The 21,303-nt window shown below is 44.5% G+C and overlaps 1 protein-coding gene across 1 annotated transcript in view; it reads right to left on the bottom strand.

The window, feature by feature from the left end:
• Positions 1-21,303, bottom strand: part of LOC310879274 (2-oxoglutarate dehydrogenase complex component E1-like) — a 64,961-nt gene that overhangs the window by 38,864 nt on the left and 4,794 nt on the right. The window contains 4 exon segments of the mRNA XM_083793823.1: positions 1,153-1,310; positions 2,162-2,277; positions 13,938-14,025; positions 18,583-18,795. Coding sequence (XP_083649949.1) covers positions 1,153-1,310; positions 2,162-2,277; positions 13,938-14,025; positions 18,583-18,795 — 575 coding nt within the window.

The raw sequence follows: 21,303 nt of genomic DNA, 5'->3' as shown, positions 1-21,303 counted from the left end.
ACCACCGCCACCGCCCACAGCCCTTCTCTCTGTTTTTACTCACTACCGCTCAACGTTATTTCAGCGGTGGTCACCTCACCACCGGAGCAGTGGTCACCTCACCACCGGAGCGGTGGTCACCTCACCACCGGAGCGGTGGTCACCTCACCACCGGGGCGGTGGTCACCTCACCACCGGTCGCTCTAAGTCGCTCTGGATTAAGAGCGTCTGCTAAATGCCTAAATTGTAAATTGTAATTGTGGAGCGGTGGTCACCTCACCACCGAAAATCCAGACTATGAATAGGCCTTTATAGTCGACAAAAACACAACAGTGCACTAGCCAGACCTAGTGGAGCGTATCATCCTGTCCAGCAGCAGTCTCTTTTCCTCCAGGCTGACCTGGTGGAGAGGACCGGGGGGTCTGGAACCTCTACTGACCTGGTGGAGAGGCCCGGGGGTCTGGAACCTCTACTGACCTGGTGGAGAGGCCCCGGGGGTCTGGAACCTCTACTGACCTGGTGGAGAGGCCCGGGGGTCTGGAACCTCTACTGACCTGGTGGAGAGGCCCCGGGGGTCTGGAACCTCTACTGACCTGGTGGAGAGGCCCGGGGGTCTGGAACCTCTACTGACCTGGTGGAGAGGCCCCGGGGGTCTGGAACCTCTACTGACCTGGTGGAGAGGCCCGGGGGTCTGGAACCTCTACTGACCTGGTGGAGAGGCCCCGGGGGTCTGGAACCTCTACTGACCTGGTGGAGAGGCCCCGGGGTCTGGAACCTCTACTGACCTGGAGGAGAGGCCCCGGGGGTCTGGAACCTCTACTGACCTGGTGGAGAGGCCCCGGGGTCTGGAACCTCTACTGACCTGGTGGAGAGGCCCCGGGGGTCTGGAACCTCTACTGACCTGGTGGAGAGGCCCCAGGGGGTCTGGAACCTCTACTGACCTGGTGGAGAGGCCCCCGGGGGTCTGGAACCTCTACTGACCTGGTGGAGAGGCCCCGGGGTCTGGAACCTCTACTGACCTGGTGGAGAGGCCCCGGGGTCTGGAACCTCTACTGACCTGGTGGAGAGGCCCCTGGGTCTGGAACCTCTACTGACCTGGTGGAGAGGACCGGGGGGTCTGGAACCTCTACTGACCTGGAGGAGATGCCCCGGGGGTCTGGAACCTCTACTGACCTGGTGGAGCGTATCATGCGGTCCAGCAGCAGTCTCTTCTCCTCCAGGCTGACCTGCGTGGAGATGCCCGGGGTCTCGAACCTCTGGCGGATCCACTGGCACTGCTCCACGTCGTTGATGAACATGTACTCCACCCCGATGTGCTGGCAGTACGCCATCTGGTGGAGAGAGAGAGAAGAGCATGAACATGTACTCTCTACGCCTGTAGCACTTGCCCTTATACTCCCTTAGATAGCACTTTATGTATACTTAGATAGCATTTTATACAGACTTATAGGCAGCATGTTCTAGTGGCTGAGGAATATATCCCACCCTTTTCACATTGGCCTGTTATATAGCACCACCAACAGCAAAACACATGTTTGGAACAAAATGCCTCAAATCATCCAATTGCCATCCAAGGCGTAAGAAGAAATGTCACCCTTTTCACATTGGCCTATTATAGCGCCACCAGGAGGCCACAACCTGACCTGCCCTGGTGGAGACCTGTGTCCCCCGAGGGGCACTTCATCTAGTTATAATAGTATAATCAGACTATAAATGCCAGCTATTTCTATGGAGAGTCTGGGATGGGGTTAGGAGTCTATGGAGAGTCTGGGATGGGGTTAGAAGTCTATGGAGAGTCTGGGATGGGGTTAGGAGTCTATGGAGAGTCTGGGATGGGGTTAGAAGTCTATGGAGAGTCTGGGATGGGGTTAGGAGTCTATGGAGAGTCTGGGATGGGGTTAGAAGTCTATGGAGAGTCTGGGATGGGGTTAGGAGTCTATGGAGAGTCTGGGATGGGGTTAGGAGTCTATGGAGAGTCTGGGATGGGGTTAGAAGTCTATGGAGAGTCTGGGATGGGGTTAGAAGTCTATGGAGAGTCTGGGATGGGGTTAGAAGTCTATATGGAGAGTCTGGGATGGGGTTAGAAGTCTATGGAGAGTCTGGGATGGGGTTAGAAGTCTATGGAGAGTCTGGGATGGGGTTAGAAGTTGCACCAGAAGAAGGTGCAGTGAGTGTGTTGTACCTCTAGGCGGCGTATGATCTCTTTGAGGGGCAGAGCACTCTCACTGCCTCCAATGAACGTGGTGGTGGGCAGGCGGAACACCTTCTCCAGGTCTGACTCCTCCAGGCCGTACACACCTGTGGGGACAACCAGGGGGACATCAGGGGGACATCAGGGGGACAATCAGGGGCATATAATGGAGACATCATGGGGACAATCAGGGGGACATTTAGGGGAGCGTTCTAGCCATTACTGGCTGTCTGAATACCAAAAAAGAAAAAGACATTAGAATGTTGACTTATGGCCAGCGGTCCAGGCACCTTGGCTGTTATAATCCAGTCTGGCAGCGTGCCGCGGGTTCGACTCCCGATCCCAACGGCCTTTACTGCATGTCTCCCCCCCCCCCCCCCCCCCCCCCATCTCTCTCCCCATTTCCTGTCAGCATACTGTCTGTCCCTCCATAAAAATAAATAAAAAATAAAAGGCGAAAGCCACAAAAAAAACATTTAAAAAAAAAGTTGACTTATTATTGCTTATAGCAGATTTAAATATGGCACGGCTGAAATCAGTCGTGTCAACTAAAAAAAACTTGTACTTTAACCCATTCTGAACGGGAACCCATTTTGGTGTCAGCATCATGTTATGCTTTAGCTATTGAAAAATAGCAGATCTACAAGCTCATAGCGCGCCACCGAGTGGCAACGACTGACATTTTTTAGAATCTGATCTCAGGTCAGAATGGGTTCATCAGACCAGTGTGTGTCCGGCGGAAACCTCGTATGAATCTGATCTCAGGTCAGAATGGGTTAAGTAAAAGTTTTGAATGCAGGCCATAAAAACAGGGCCTCAGACAGACAGTGCACTCAGAGCCCAGACACGGGTATACTATTGACGGGCTGTTTATACTGCAGCCTACACTGTGCAGCCTACACTGTGCAGACAGAGACATATACTTTATACTGCAGCCTACACTGTGCAGACAGAGACAGTTACTTTATACTGCAGCCTACACTGTGCAGACAGAGACATATACTTTATACTGCAGCCTACACTGTGCAGACAGAGACAGTTACTTTATACTGCAGCCTACACTGTGCAGACAGAGACAGATAATAATAAACCATCACCTTTTCTCTCTCTTCCCTCACCACCACTCTCCTCATTTCAACAGCAGCTACTTTATCAACTGATTCTCATCCGTAGTGTACTTATTATATTTCTCATTAATAAGATGTGTGTGTGTGTGTGTGTGTGTGTGTGTGTGTGTGTGTGTGTGTGTGTGTGTGTGTGTGTGTGTGTGTGTGTGTGTGTGTGTGTGTGTGTGCGTGCGCGTGCACATGCGTGTGTGTTTTTGGTTGCCTTCCTATAAGCCGATAATTTGCCGACCATATGGAGACCATATGGAGACATCAGATGAGATATATGGAGACACGAAGACGAGACTCTCTCTTTGTGTTTAAATGTGAGTGTTGAGTTCAATTCGGACGTATTTTGATTGCCAGCAGCGGTGTGTGCTTACTGTATACTGTATATAGGTCACCAGCGGACGGTAGTATCTGGTGTGTTCTTTAAATAACAGGGACATGCTGCTCTGACTGAGGGACTGACTAGTCAGTTAGACTTTAGACCAGGACACAGAGATGGTCTAATAAAGGCACAGTCAGTTCTGACTTCTCACTCGCACCTACAGTACAGTACAGCACAGTACAGTACAGTACAGCGGTGCTTCTCAAATGTACACAAATTAATATAAACAGCAACAGACTACAGTCAAACACTCAGTTCAAAAGGGATAACGCCAAACAATAAAAACAGGGCCTAAATGGAAACAAGAGCGCAAGGACTTGTTTTATTTTTTGCTGCTATATCCCTTTTGAACTGAATCACATGTTTGACTGTACTCTGTCGCTGTTTTTTGAGTGGTGCAACCACTCCAAGGAACAGCAATGTCCGTGTTCACCCGCCTATGTGACGTTAACTCACCCCCCCATGCACCTGTGTGACTGTCTGTGAGCACCAGTATGACTATTAGTACCAGTAGGGGCGCTGTTGTGCCAGAAACAGAGAGAGAGAGATAGTGCTGCACTTTGGCTGCTAATATGAGAGAGAGAGAGAGAGAGAGAGAGAGAGAGAGAGAGAGAGACAGAGAGAGAGAGAGAGAGAGAGAGAGAGAGAGGGGAGTTGCACCACTCAGTTCACACATGTGTGATTTTTACATTTATGTTCAATAAACTATTCAATCCGTCAATTCAAAGCACCAACAATGACCTGAACCAGTGTTGTATTCTATTTTCTAGTTTAGTCATAGTCTTTGGACTGAGAATTAATTTAGTTTTAGTCACATTTTAGTCACCCGGAATGTCTTAGTGGTACTATAGTGTTAGTCGACTAAATGGCATAAGATTTTAGTCGACTAAATCTACAGTTGATTTAGTCGACTAAGACGGGCCTTGATGCCGTCGTAATGACTGTTTTTACACTTGCCGAAACGCGTCGTGAGCTTGTAGATCTGCTATTTTGAGCATGCAACGAAGTGTAAAATGACTTATACTGGATCTCCTGTCCACTAGTCCCTTCCTAACATTTTAGTCGTCGTAGCTTAGTTTTCATTGAGTTTTTTGTTCCGTTTTCGCCAGTGAAAAAAGGTAGTCGACGAACATTTTTCGTCATAGTATTAGTCGTGGAAAACAACACTGGACTCACTTAGACTTTAGACCAGGACACAGAGATGGTCTAATAAGGGTTTAACCCATTCTGACCTGAGATCAGATTCATACGAGGTTTCCACTGGACACACACTGGTCTGATGAACCCATTCTGACCTGAGATCAGATTCAAAAAAGTCAGTCGTTCTTCGATTTTTCTAAAAATAGCAGACCTACAAGCTCGTATCGCGCCACCGAGTGGCGCGATACGAGCTTGTATATCTGCTATTTTTAAATAGCTAAAGCATAACATGATGCTGACACCAAAATGGGTGCCCTGTCAGAATGGGTTAAATAACAGGGACTGACTAGATCTTTATATAACCAGTAGAAACCACATTGAGACTGTGTCTCTTTTTCAAGTGGGAACTGGCCTGCAAGCGGCAGAATACATAATTACACTTTCAACGCTACATTGTACATGTCAAGTTATACAACAGACTGCAAAAGGAGAAGTTATACAAAAGAAGAAGTTATGCAAAAAAAGTTATACAACAGCCAGACAATAAATCCATGAAAAACGCCTCCAGAAGCCTATAGAAGCCACCTCCAGAAGCCTATATATACATGTGTACACTATGTACAACAACACTGTACAAATAGTACTCTAACAATAACCGGGTACAATACATTTTGCACACAAATACACAAGTACGTTTATGGACGGGAACCAAAAAAGCAATAAATATATGGGCATATGCAAAGGCTATAGTACACAATACACATCCGAACATGTGCAGGTGTTGGACTGTACAGTTAAGACGATCCTTTTGAAACTTCTCAAGGGAACTTTCTTTCAAGGCCAATTTTAATCTGGCTTGAAGGTCATTTCTAGCCTGACACTCAGTCTGTCTGAATCTTGAAGGTCATTCCTAGCCTGACACTCATTCTGTCTGAATCTTGAAGGTCATTCCTAGCCTGACACTCAGTCTGTCTGAATCTTGAAGGTCATTCCTAGCCTGACACTCAGTCTGTCTGAAGGTCATTCCTAGCCTGACACTCATTCTGTCTGAATCTTGAAGGTCATTCCTAGCCTGACACTCATTCTGTCTGAAGGTCATTCCTAGCCTGACACTCAGTCTGTCTGAATCTTGAAGGTCATTCCTAGCCTGACACTCAGTCTGTCTGAAGGTCATTCCTAGCCTGACACTCATTCTGTCTGAATCTTGAAGGTCATTCCTAGCCTGACACTCATTCTGTCTGAAGGTCATTCCTAGCCTGACACTCAGTCTGTCTGAATCTTGAAGGTCATTCCTAGCCTGACACTCAGTCTGTCTGAATCTTGAAGGTCATTCCTAGCCTGACACTCAGTCTGTCTGAATCTTGAAGGTCATTCCTAGCCTGACACTCAGTCTGTCTGAAGGTCATTCCTAGCCTGACACTCATTCTGTCTGAATCTTGAAGGTCATTCCTAGCCTGACACTCATTCTGTCTGAAGGTCATTCCTAGCCTGACACTCAGTCTGTCTGAATCTTGAAGGTCATTCCTAGCCTGACACTCAGTCTGTCTGAATCTTGAAGGTCATTCCTAGCCTGACACTCAGTCTGTCTGAATCTTGAAGGTCATTCCTAGCCTGACACTCAGTCTGTCTGAATCTTGAAGGTCATTCCTAGCCTGACACTCATTCTGTCTGAATCTTGAAGGTCATTCCTAGCCTGACACTCATTCTGTCTGAATCTTGAAGGTCATTCCTAGCCTGACACTCATTCTGTCTGAATCTTGAAGGTCATTCCTAGCCTGACACTCAGTCTGTCTGAATCTTGAAGGTCATTCCTAGCCTGACACTCATTCTGTCTGAATCTTCATTTCGTTTTCACTTCCTTATTCCAGAACATATTTTCTTAATGGGCGTGGCTAGCGATTCCGGGCTGGAGCCAGGCCGGGTCGTTCCACGAATCAGGGGCCAAAGTAAGTAAGACACTTTTTACCCCCCTCAGATTTAGAGGCTGGTACTTACACACCGCATGCATGCATGCATGCGTTGCGTGCATGCGTTAGACTTTAGACCAGGACACAGAGATGGTCTAATAAAGGCACAGTCAGTTCTGAGTCCTCACCTGCACCTACAGTACAGTACAGTACAGTACAGTACAGTACAGTACAGTACAGTACAGTACAGTACAGTACAGTACAGTACAGTACAGTACAGTACAGTACAGTACAGTACAGTACAGTACAGTACAGTACAGTACAGTACAGTACAGTACAGTACAGTACAGTACAGTACAGCGGTGCTTCTCAAATGTACACAAATGTAAAAACAGCAACAGACTAGCGTCAAACAATCAGTTCAAAAGCGATAGCACCCAAAAATATATATACTGTATGGCCTAAATGGAAACAAACCCACAAGGACTTATTTGTTTTTGCTGCTATGATAATAATAATAATAATAATAATAATGAATTGCATTTGTAAAGCGCTTTTCCAAGTGCTCAAAGCGCTTTACAAAGGTTCATTCATTCATACATTGGGAGGTGAAGGTTCATTCATTCATACATTGGGAGGTGAAGGTTCATTCATTCATACATTGGGAGGTGAAGGTTCATTCATTCATACATTGGGAGGTGAAGGTCCATTCATTCATACATTGGGAGGTGAAGGTTCATTCATTCATACATTGGGAGGTGAAGGTTCATTCATTCATACATTGGGAGGTGAAGGTTCATTCATTCATACATTGGGAGGTGAAGGTTCATTCATTCATACATTGGGAGGTGAAGGTTCATTCATTCATACATTGGGAGGTGAAGGTTCATTCATTCATACATTGGGAGGTGAAGGTTCATTCATTCATACATTGGGAGGTGAAGGTTCATTCATTCATACATTGGGAGGTGAAGGTTCATTCATTCATACATTGGGAGGTGAAGGTTCATTCATTCATACATTGGGAGGTGAAGGTTCATTCATTCATACATTGGGAGGTGAAGGTTCATTCATTCATACATTGGGAGGTGAAGGTTCATTCATTCATACATTGGGAGGTGAAGGTTCATTCATTCATACATTGGGAGGTGAAGGTTCATTCATTCATACATTGGGAGGTGAAGGTTCATTCATTCATACATTGGGAGGTGAAGGTTCATTCATTCATACATTGGGAGGTGAAGGTTCATTCATTCATACATTGGGAGGTGAAGGTTCATTCATTCATACATTGGGAGGTGAAGCGGCGAACAGTCGACGCCAGCGTCCTCACTTCACACATTCAAGTAATTAAAGCGGGTTTGGAATTGTAAACAGCTGAAATCAATACTATATCAGTATTCTGGTATTAACATGCGGGACGCATTAAAAGGACAACTTTAGTTTTTTTCAACCAAGGTTCATGTTTTAGGTTGTTATTAGAGAAAGTAAAAGATGAATGTAATCTTTTCTTCATTTGCTGCTTTCTTTCATTTTAGGGATTTTGGCTGTTTATGACAGGGGGGGCGGGGGCATTCGAGCACGGGGCTAAATATGTATTTTTTTACAAAATGTCATAGCGATTTTTTTATTTTTATTTACTCTAGTCCTACTAAACCCCAAGAAATTACATCTGGCCACAAAAGATCACGAGATCTACTGAATGTGTCAAACTGACATATTGAGCATATTGAGCCTATGTGGCTTCCCCCCAATAGGCTACCTTCACATTCAGTAGATCCTGTGATCTTCCGTGACCAGATGTAATTTCTTGGGGTTTATTAGGACTATAGTAAATAATAAAAAAATAAATCGCCATAATATTTTGTAAAGAAATACATATTTAGCACCATGCTCGAATGCCCCCGCCCCCCTGTCAAAAAACGCTAAAATCCCTAAAACGAAAGAAAGCAGCAAATGAAGAAAAATTAACACTCATCTTTTACTTTTTCTAATAACAACCTAAAACATGAACCTTGGTTGAAAAAAACTAAAGTTGTCCTTTAAGTGAAGTTGGGGCCCGCATGTGGCCCCCTTTCAGCACGTGGCATCATCAAAGCATGCACTGCATCGTTTGTAAAGTACCTACTGTACACTACAGTATTGCTCTGACGTTGTGCCAGGAGGAGTAAGATAACACTGATCATTTTATAGTGTTGCAGATTGGGGAGATTACAAATGAAAAAGATCCCATCAAATCCGTGACGCATTGTGAGCTCGTAGCTTTTTTTTGGCTATTTTCCAAATGGCCAAATTGTGGTTAATATATATTTCGTAATAATAATAATAATAATAATAATAATAATAATCCAAATGAACAAAGTAACTAATACTATAAAGTTTTCAAATAATTGTAGTAAAAGTACAAAAGTACAAAATTTGCCTCTGAGATGTAGTGGAGTAGAAGTAAAAGTACTGGAACTTGGACCATTTGGTTCCATGTGTACACACCATTAAATGGGGGTCCGTTTGGGAACCACTAGTGTGTAGCCTACTGTGTACAACAGTGTTGCCCCAAACCTTTTAGCGAGACAAGACCCCAAAAGCTAAATTAGACCCAAACTATAGTGAAAATAGCAGATCTACTAGCTCACTACACGTCACGTCGCATCCATGTTTTGAGATTATAGATCAGCAATTTTCACTACTTCTTATTCTTTTTTTTCTTTTTTTTTTCTTTTTCTTTTTTATCCCACGATTTTGTAACCCATTTTTCACCCCTGTGTCAATCACCTAATGTGATCCTGGGCTCTACACACCCTCCACCAACCTAGTCCCCATATATGGGGGACAAGGGGAGACCAACCTGGTCCCCATATATGGGGGACAAGGGGAGACCAACCTAGTCCCCATATATGGGGGACAAGGGGAGACCAACCTAGTCCCCATATATGGGGGACAAGGGGAGAGCAACGGACTTGAACTCGTGCTTCCTTCATGCCCGAGTGTCCAAGTTGCTCCTTTACACCTGACAGGGGGGAGTTTCCTACTACTACTACTTCTTATTCTTAAACATTTATTTTCTAATATATGGAATTTGTCATTTTTTCTTTTTATTTATCTGCATGAAATCACTGAGAAAAAATAATTAAAATTATTTTGAATGCATGATTATTATTATTAATCCTTTAATGTTTTGAAATGATAATTCAAAACAAAACCAAAAAAAAAAGAAAGGTACCCATATATGTATTCCCGGCGAGCCACGAATGGGTCCCCGACCCACTGTTTGGGAACCAGTTGCGGAGTACAGTATTGTGTGGCTTAGTGGCCATTATGAACGGGACGGACACAGTCAATAGGCAGCTAATTGTCATGACATGTACTGTAATAGGACGGTTTCCACAGTCCATTGTGTGTGCGCGTGCGTGCGTGCGTGCGTGCGTGCGTGCGTGCGTGCGTGCGTGTGTGTATGTGTATGGGGTGAACTCAGGGCTGTGGCTGGACAAAAGGTTACTGGTTGTATGCAGTGGTGGACCTGTAAAGCATTGCTTCTCAAACTGCGGGTCCGGGGACCCCCAGGGGTCCTTGAAGGGGGTCCTTGTTATAGGAATAGGAACCAAAATGGATCCTGTGGCTGTTACTATCTCTGGGACCACCCATTTATATTGTAAAATCTATGTTAAAACCCATTTTGGGCGGGAACCCCTTGCATTACGTTGTGCTTTAAAGCTATTTAAAAATAGCAGATCTACAAGCTCATAACGCGCCACCGAGTGGCGCGCTACGAGCTTGTAGGTCTGCTATTTTTGAAAAATCGAAGAACGACTGACCTAGAAACGTAGCTTTTTTCAGAAAACTGTCATTTTCAAACAGACATTTTTTGAAACTGATCTCAGGTCAGAATGGGTTACAATGGCTACACCATAGCACACACAACGCCCATACACATGCACAACACCTACACAACGCCCATTTTGATGAATTGAACAATGTGGACCCTGTTGTAAACAAGTGTAATGCTTAATTGGGTCGTCCACTCACAGTTAACAGTCTTTGTATTGAGTTTGTGCTTGAAATGTACTGTAATTCTACAAACTGTTAATACATTTATCAATCAATCAATCAAAACACATGCCCAACACCTACACACACACACACACAACGCCCATACACATGCACAACACCTACACACACACACACACACAACCGCCCATACACATGCACACGCCCAGACACACAGAACACGCCCATACACACACATGCACAACACATGCACAGAACACGCACAGAAGTCATGCTTCCCTGCGTTGTGTTTTCCCGAGCCTTGAACCTTCATAAAAAGGTGCGATAAGGGTGGAGCTTTTTTCCTTCACTCTTTCTTTCTTTCTTTTTACACGGTCAAACTAAGTTAGCTAACAGTGTTGGGATGTGGAATAGTGTAAGCCAGCGCTCAGAGGGCACTGCCCCCTCACTGTACAAGTTTCTTTTCCCTTTTTACCTCCTTTATGATGAATTCCTGTTCTGTTCTTAGACTATATATAGAAGTGTCTATTTGTACGTCTCTAAATGTTTTGATGAATTGTACATGGTCGACCCTCTTGTTGTAAACAAGTGTAATGCTTAATTGGGTCGTCCACTCACAGTTAACAGTCTTTGTATTGAGTTTGTGCTTGAAATGTACTGTAATTCTGCAAACTGTTAATACATATTTCAATCAATCAATCAACCCCACACGATATTGTGTGTGTGTGTGTGTGTGTGTGTGTGTGTGTGTGTGTGTGTGTGTGTGTGTGTGTGTGTGTGTGTGTGTGTGATCATTTTTTATTTTAGTCAACGAAATCAACACTGATTTGAGTTACAGACAATGTTATGGATGGTCACTCATCTGTCTTTATGGTCTCTGGTGTTATTATTGTCTACTCATTTTGTATAGTCCGTGTGGCAAGAAATAGAATTTTTACAAAAAATGTCCACCACAAGCCAACATGACCACATCCGCCGTTCAAATTTAACCCATTTTAGGCCGGGAGGAACCCCTTTTGGTGTTAGCATTACGTTATGCTTTAGCTATTTAAAAAATAGCAGATCTACAAGCTCATAGCGCGCCACCGAGTGGCGCGCTATGAGCTTTTAGGTCTGCTATTTTTGAAAAATCGAAGAACCACTGACATAGAAACATAGCTTTTTTCAGAAAACTGTCATTTTCAAACAGACATTTTTTAGAATCTGATCTCAGGTCAGAATGGGATAACTCTTTTGGGCGGGGGGGGGGGGGGGGGGGGGGGTTGGAAAGGTTGAGAACCACTGGTGTTGCATAAGCCATGCATTTCCACCTGAACATTCCTATTCACAATGTGGAGCACAACAACAAAAGCACTTTGTCTGAATGGAGGTCTGTGAACAAAGCTTCTCTACACAACGTTACAACAATACAGTGCTTTACTAGTACTACTCTACTATACACTATGAAGTGTACACTTAACCACTTGACGGTATAGGGTATAAGTGCTGAAGCAATAATGTCACTTTTAGACAACTACAGAGCATATTATCAGGGCTGCACATAAGTGGTGCGCAGGTGCGCATGCGCGGTAAAATAAAAAATGCGCTGTCAATCAAGCGCCGGGGAAGCGCTTCTGCGTACCAACAGCTGGGGCCGCCCAGAATGATTATTATGGCCAGAATACTAGAAAATGTTGTGGCGAGAGCATTTCCCACCGACTGCCACTCAAAGTGGCTACTGGCCCAATCACAGCGCGTCCTTACTCAAAAGGGGGAGGATCCATGCTGCTTTCTGCTAGGAGCCTGGGAGGAGGCGGAGGGCGGTTGACAGGAAAACCTTACACAAATAGTTTCGTCTTCTCTTCTCCGTTTCAGATAGCAAACTACTGTAGTCCCCGGTGTAAAAGGTCATGCTTTGGATGCTTTGCACTCTTCCCATTTGCCGCTGTGCTTGTGTTTGTTTTCCGGCTGTTGGAGCAGCATGGTTGCTCGTGTGCGATGCCGTCTCAAAACCCGAATCCGAGGCAGAAACCATATTAGCGTCTCTCACAGCCTAGGCACCGGCCACCGACTTTTTACGGGTACTAAGGTTTTAGTTCCGACATAGTGGAGTGGGAAGAGTTTAAAGCATGCGGACTGGCACTGCTGCTGCCCAACATGAACACCGTGTCTCGACATACTGTGCCTTATTATCGTAAAGTCGTGTAGTGTACACTGTTTATTTTTGCACCGAGGAGCCATGTGTTTCTGACTGTCTGACTACGTACGTCGCCTCATCTAAAAACAAAAGGGAACTAGGGAAGCCTGATGTATGCTTCGCCGTACGATGTGTCGCATGTTAAAAAAATAGCTGATCTGCAGTAGTAGTAGATTGGTTATTTAAATACAAAATAATAAAAAATCTAAATATTGCTTTGATGCTCATATCATATTATCCTTAGGAAGTATTAAGTTGTTAACTTGTTTTTATTATAATATGCATTCCATAGGGCTGGACCACACATGGACCTAGATTTTAGCAAATTTATATATTTTTAATAATGGGATGAATCTACAACAAGAGCCATTCTAGGGCTAAATCTAGAGTTGCAATACCCTCCATTGACTCCCCACTCATCCAATAAATATTGTTTTGCTATAAGTTATTCATCCCTCTTTTATCCATCTGGCGAGACGGGTCGCCGCATTTTAGGAGCACCAAGCAACTCCTCCAGGTGCTCTTCTGAGTACTAGACCAAAAAAGTTGTGTGCAGCCCTGCATATTATGTCCCACGAATTATAAAGTTACATACATGTTTAACCACTTTTGGTGTTTTTAAGCATTATGTTGTACTTTAGCTGTTGAAAAATAGCAGATCTACAAGCTCTGCCATTTTGAAGATGGCCATTTTGAAGATGCACGCGCATCCACTTGCACTCTATGTGAATGTTGTTTCTGGTGAAAACAAGGTTTTTCCAACGGCCGCCAGCAGGAGGCGCTGTGATACCCGCGGTCAAGACACCACATTATGTCATCTTTACGGATATTTGGCTCTTCAAAATAAAAGTTGAAAGGGGGTAAATAGATTAATTAATCCTGGCAGTCATCGTGTGTTTTAATGCATCCAAATACTGTACATTAACCACTTCATTTTGGCCATTTGAATGAAAATAGGCCATCTACTGTACTGTACTGTACAAGCTCACAATGCAAAAGATTGCGATGACTTTTCCCCGCCAGTGAATATGCCGTTTCTCACCAACGTTCTGGAAGCTGCAGGGGGCGTCGTCAAAGTCCACACAGCTGATGTCCAGCGGGTCCAACTGGGCCATGTGGTGCCCGCGCACCTGGAACACAGACCTGAGATCAGATTCATACGAGGTTTCCACTGGACACACATACACTGGTCTGATTAACCCATTCTGACCCGAGATCAGATTCTAAAGATGTCAGTCGTTCTTCGATTTTTCAAAAAATAGCAGACCTACAAGCTCGTAGCGCGCCACTCGGTGGCGCGCTATGAGCTTGTAGATCTGCTATTTTTAAATAGCTAAAACATAACATAGTGCTAACACCAAAATGGGTTCCCGCCCAGAATGGGTTATTTAGTCTTTTGAATAGTTTTTTTAATTTAGTTTTTTTAGTCACATTTTAGTCACCCGGAATGTTTTCGTGTTTCGTCTGGTTTTTGCTCGATTAAGTGAAGTTCATAAGATTTTTGTCGACCAAATCTATATTTGATTTAGTCGACTGAAATGAAGCCGTCGAATGAATGATTTTACACTTGCTGAGAATAGCCGATCTACAAGCGCTGACCCATATTCCATTCAGACCTGAGGCCGATTGAAAACAAAATGCTTCTAAATCCTATCAGTTTTCAGATAAACCCATGTTTCTATGTCAGTGGTTCTAAACCTTTTTCATGTCGAGGACCCCCAGAATTATCTGTATTTGGTCGTGGACCCCCATCTGAAAATATGTTGTTCCAGGGACCCCCCCCCCCCCCCCCCCCCCCCCCCAGAAGCAAAGATTTGAGTTGACCCATTCTGGGCAGGAACCATAGACTGTAAAAAATATGGACAAAACGTTCCCCGGGTCTAACATGAACGTAAAAAGAAGCCTGTCAGTCCTTCCTTGTGTACATCGCCATCTTTCTAGATCCGTTTGGGCCCAGCTGGCCCATTGGCTGGCCCAGACAACGAGGCGGGACTTCCCCCCCTTCTTCTCTGTTGGTTTTTATTTTGACTCGAGTGGGTGGGGGATCCCGTTCATAGACTGTAACGGTAGCCACGCCCCTCAGAACATGCACGACTTTATGGTCATTTCTTTAATAAATGGGACCATCATTTTCCAAAAAGAATATTATGACATTAGAAATGAGACTTTAAACTAGTGACTGGAAGCAGAAAGTATTCATGACCATTTTTATTAAGGTAATACAGTCTAGGTGAAGTTGGGCCCAAATATATGGATCTCTATGGAGCTATGGGTTTTTCTGGGTCCAGTGACAGCGCCACAACAGGCCATTATATGAACTTTCAGGAAATCCCGATTTCCTCAGTGGCTTCACGAAATATCTGTCTCACTGCCCCCCTGGTTAAATATCTGTCTCACTGCCCCCCTGGTTAAATATCTGTCTGACTGCCCCCCTGGTTAAATATCTGTCTGACTGCCCCCCTGGTTAAATATCTGTCTGACTGCCCCCCTGGTTAAATATCTGTCTCACTGCCCCCCTGGTTAAATATCTGTCTCACTGCCCCCCTGGTTAAATATCTGTCTCACTGCCCCCCTGGTTAAATATCTGTCTCACTGCCCCCCTGGTTAAATATCTGTCTGACTGCCCCCCTGGTTAAATATCTGTCTGACTGCCCCCCTGGTTAAATATCTGTCTCACTGCCCCCCTGGTTAAATATCTGTCTCACTGCCCCCCTGGTTAAATATCTGTCTGACTGCCCCCCTGGTTAAATATCTGTCTGACTGCCCCCCTGGTTAAATATCTGTCTGACTGCCCCCCTGGTTAAATATCTGTCTGACTGCCCCCCTGGTTAAATATCTGTCTGACTGCCCCCCTGGTTAAATATCTGTCTGACTGCCCCCCTGGTTAAATATCTGTCTGACTGCCCCCCTGGTTAAATATCTGTCTGACTGCCCCCCTGGTTAAATATCTGTCTGACTGCCCCCCTGGTTAAATATCTGTCTGACTGCCCCCCTGGTTAAATATCTGTCTGACTGCCCCCCTGGTTAAATATCTGTCTGACTGCCCCCCTGGTTAAATATCTGTCTGACTGCCCCCCTGGGTAAATATCTGTCTGACTGCCCCCCTGGTTAAATATCTGTCTGACTGCCCCCCTGGTTAAATATCTGTCTGACTGCCCCCCTGGTTAAATATCTGTCTGACTGCCCCCCTGGTTAAATATCTGTCTGACTGCCCCCCTGGTTAAATATCTGTCTGACTGCCCCCCTGGTTAAATATCTGTCTGACTGCCCCCCTGGGTAAATATCTGTCTGACTGCCCCCCTGGTTAAATATCTGTCTCACTGCCCCCCTGGTTAAATATCTGTCTGACTGCCCCCCTGGTTAAATATCTGTCTGACTGCCCCCCTGGGTAAATATCTGTCTGACTGCCCCCCTGGTTAAATATCTGTCTGACTGCCCCCCTGGTTAAATATCTGTCTCACTGCCCCCCTGGTTAAATATCTGTCTGACTGCCCCCCTGGTTAAATATCTGTCTGACTGCCCCCCTGGTTAAATATCTGTCTGACTGCCCCCCTGGTTAAATATCTGTCTCACTGCCCCCCTGGTTAAATATCTGTCTGACTGCCCCCCTGGTTAAATATCTGTCTCACTGCCCCCCTGGTTAAATATCTGTCTGACTGCCCCCCTGGTTAAATATCTGTCTCACTGCCCCCCTGGTTAAATATCTGTCTCACTGCCCCCCTGGTTAAATATCTGTCTGACTGCCCCCCTGGTTAAATATCTGTCTGACTGCCCCCCTGGTTAAATATCTGTCTCACTGCCCCCCTGGTTAAATATCTGTCTCACTGCCCCCCTGGTTAAATATCTGTCTGACTGCCCCCCTGGTTAAATATCTGTCTGACTGCCCCCCTGGTTAAATATCTGTCTCACTGCCCCCCTGGTTAAATATCTGTCTGACTGCCCCCCTGGTTAAATATCTGTCTGACTGCCCCCCTGGTTAAATATCTGTCTCACTGCCCCCCTGGTTAAATATCTGTCTGACTGCCCCCCTGGCGGGAACCCCTTTTGGTGTTAACTTCTATCCCTTCTGGAATGGAACCCCCTTTTGGGGTTCTGTACAGTATGTACAGTATTCAAACAAAAAAATGTATTATGCTGCTATATAAATATTTGACGTTTGTCAGGACTTAGAAGGCGTTTTTAAGAGTCCAAAATGGGTTAAAAATGTTCGCTCCTACCCGGGTTCTGTGCGCGCACCTCTGGTCGCTAACCATGCTTTATATTGATGGGTTATTTCCGACCTTTGAACAAATACGACGCAAATTCAAGTTACCCCAATCACATTTCTTTAGATTTCTACAGATACGACATTTTTTAACACAACACACTGCTTCATTTCCAAACATACCTCCCAACTCATCAATGGAATCTATATTTCTACCTGACCCATTGCTCAAAGGAGGTGTTTCTATTATTTATAATTCTCTCTCATGTTTAGATAATAATGCCTCATTGGAGTATTTAAAAACTGCTTGGGAAAACGACTTAGGAATATCTATCACTGACGAGCAATGGTCTACATCTCAAAAGTTTGTGCACTCTTCTTCAGTATGTGCCAGGCACGGTCTTATACAGTTTAAAATATTACACAGGTTACATTTGTCAAAGGAAAAACTCAACAGAATGTTTCCAAATGTGAATCCAGCCTGCGACAGATGTGGCCAGTCGCCGGCCACTCTAGCTCATATGTTCTGGCACTGCACTAAACTAACATCATATTGGCAAAGTATATTTAAATCACTGTCAGACATTGTTGGAAGACCTTTTGACCCGGATCCACTGACAGCAGTTCTGGGGGTCAGGGGGCCCGGGGTCAAACTGTCTACTTTCCAATATAACATGGTAAAATATGTGACTCTACTGGCTCACAGACTGATACTGTTGAATTGGAAACAAGCACAGGTTCCCACTCACACTACACTTATGATAGATGTTATGCACTACTTGCAATTGGAAAAGATAAAGTTTGAATTGAGAGGGAGTGAAGATAGATTTTACCAGACATGGCAACCCTTCATTGACCATTTCAATAGGTGCACGCTAACCCCTCCTACACAATAGATAACATATTAGAAAATTGGAAAGAAAAGTAAAGAAAAAAAAGGAGTATTTTATTTTATTTTTATTCTCATTTAAAAAGAAATGTCTGTAATTCAGTTAATTTACAACAACGTGTTGGGAAAGTTTGAGAGCAAGAGTGTCTGTCCTGTTGTCTTTGTTTTGTTTGTCTGTTCACACATGTCGTTGTTTAACTGTTTTTTTTGTTTTTTCGTTTATCACATTTATATATCTTTTTTATTATGTATTGTATGTGGAATTTACATTACCTGTCTTTATCTTTCATTTTATATAACTGAATAACTCATTATTATTGTCAAAGATTGTCATTTAAGTTATCATATACAAAAAATGCCTAATAAAACAGTATTAAAAAAAGAAATGTTCGCTCCGAAAGAATATATATATTCAAAGATTTGTCCCACATTTTCACGATTTAAAAAAAACATAGCAGATCTACAACCACGCTATATGAGCTTGTAGATCTGCTATTTTTCCAACAGCTAAAGTATAACATAATGCTTAATAAAAACACCAAAAGGGCTTCCCCGTCCTGAAGCGGGTTAAGATGGCGTTATGAGGTTATTCACCTGGTAAGCTCGTATGAGCGTCTGTACGGCCAGGTGATCCTCCACCAGCTTGGCCACGTCGGGCTGCGACCTCGCCAGAGCCTGCTGCTGGCGGTGGCTGCCGACCAATCCCTGATGAGCGGCGCTGGCGGCCCCGCCCAGCGGCGGAGGGCTCTGATAGGCTGCCCCCGGCGGGGCGCCGGCGTTGGCGTTGCGGAAGAAAATATCCCAAGACTGCAAAGAAGAAGAAGAAAGAATACAGTTAACAAAAATAACCCATTTTGGTGTTAGCATTATGTTATGCTTTAGCTATTGAAAAATAGCAGATCTACAAGCTCATAGCGCGCCACCGAGTGGCGCGCTACGAGCTTGTAGGTCTGCTATTTTTGAAAAATCGAAGAACGACTGACGCAGAAACATAGCTTTTTTCAGAAAACTGTCAGGATGTAGAAGACATTTTTAGGTCAAAATGGGTTAAAGAGATTAAACTAAATTATGATACAGTAGGCAGAAAGACTTACTTAGTTACTTCCACAAATTTGTTTCCGCTTTATTATATTATTATTCAGTGTCTCATTTCATTGAGTTGTTTTCCCCTGATGGAGGGGAAAGGAACCGGTTGGATTAACGTGTTCCTTCCATGCGCTACGTCCAACTGGGGAAACTCCCCCCCCCCCCCTGTCAGGTGAAAAGAAGCAGCTTGGACTCCTCATGCATAGAAGGAAGCATGAGGTCGGTCCGCTGCCCTGGGTTGCAAAATCGTGGGATACTTTTTTTATTTAAATAAAACAAGTTGGTGATGAATACCTGAAATCGGTCCAGGTTCATTGCATCTTATGCTCAGCACTAGACCTGGTGTCTCATATAGCAACATATATATTTTTTTTTCCCCATTTTGAATAAGAATTTTCAGAAAACCTTAGGTTAGAAGGTGTTTTTAGAACACCGCTTGTATTAAACAACGTTAAACTACTCACCAACATTGCAGCTGTAGGGAAAGCTTGACACTTTCAAACACCAAGAATTGTGCATTTCATTCACCCATTCACACACACATTCATACACCGATGGCGGCGGAAACCATGCAAGGCACCAACCTGCACATCAAGGGAGCAATTAGGGGTTCAGAGTCTTGCTCATGGACACTTTGACACTAACTCTGGGGGAGCCCACAGGGTTCGAACTGGCAACCTTGCGGTTACCATCCGGCCACTCTACCCCTGAGCCACCGCCAGCCACACCAGAACATGCTCTCAGCCTCCCAGGCTCCAATACACACACATTGGACAGAACCTTTCTCCACACTACTGTCCAGTGTGCCCGCACACACACGCACACACGCACGACTACTGCGTGCGCACCATAGACTGTAAAAAATATGGACAAAGCGTTCCCCGGGTCTAACATGAACGTAAAATGAAGCCTGAAATCCCTTGCATTCTAATGCACTGTAAATCGCCATCTTTCTAGATCCGTTTTGGACCAGCTGGCCATTGGCTGGCTCCGTTTGGGTCCAGCTGGCCATTGGCTGCCCAGACAACGAGGCGGGACTTCCCCCCTTCTTCTCCGTTGGTTTTTATTTTGACTCGAGTGGGAGGAGAAGACTCTTGAGTGGGAGGGGAATCCCGATCATAGACTGTAACGGTAGCCACGCCCCTCAGAACATACGCGACTTTATGGTCATTTTTTTAATTAATGGGACCATAATTTTCCAAAAAGAATATTATGACATTAGAAATGAGACTTTAAACTAGTGACTGGAAGAAGAAAGTATTCATGACCATGTTTATTAAGGTAATACAGTCTAGGTGAAGTTGGGCCAAAATACATGGGCCTCTATGGAGCTATGGGGCTTTTTGGGTCCAGTCCAGCGCCACAACAGGCCATTATATGAACTACCGATTTCAAATGAGGCTTCACGAAATATCTGGCTGACTGCCCCCCTGGTGCGCACGCATACACACACGTCTACTGTACGTATTGATTGCGTCTATTTGAACAACCCTCAGCCCAGTTCTTTTCTGAACAACCTTCCACACAGTTAAGTGATCATCAAACATCTCAATAAGCAACCAACAATCTAGTGTTGCAAACTGCAGCTACTGTAGGTGCCCAGCATAAATGAATGATAGTTATAGGAACCAAATGGACCCATAATGATTTGATTGTGCAGAGTTAAAACCCATTTTGGGAGGGAACCCCTTTTGGTGTTAGCATTATGTTATGCTTTAGCTATTGAAAAATAGCAGATCTACAATCACCGAGTGGCGCGCTAGGAGCTTGTAGGTCTGCTATTTTTGAAAAATCGAATAACGACTGACATAGAAACACAGCTTTTTCAGAAAACTGTCAGGATGTAGAATCTGATCTCAGGTCAGAGTGGGTTAAATGAACACAACAGACTTTAGATTACAGCCCCACAGATTTGAAAACAAAACGAGTTTAATCACCAAATGTGTACCTCTGTGGAAGGAAGGGATGTTTTACACCCGTTTTAGTGCTGCTCAAACACCCCCAGGAACTGCGAGTGCCGACAGAAACAGAGTAGAAAAGAAACTAAAAACATTTTTATCATGAGCATTAGTGAGGACCAGTTATGTGAAACTGGGTGAGGTCGTCCTTGAACAGTATACTCTAGACTGTACATGGACAACAATCTAAAGAACTGTACATGTTGTACTGTACCTTCAATGATAAAGTCTGTGTGTCCGGCTGTAAATATTATGGCCAGTTTTTGTTTTG

Source organism: Protomyctophum parallelum (assembly GCF_964188405.1).
Source record: "Protomyctophum parallelum genome assembly, chromosome: 21".
NCBI classification, from domain to species: Eukaryota; Metazoa; Chordata; class Actinopteri; order Myctophiformes; family Myctophidae; genus Protomyctophum; species Protomyctophum parallelum.
This window is presented reverse-complemented; position numbering and strand designations above follow the sequence as displayed.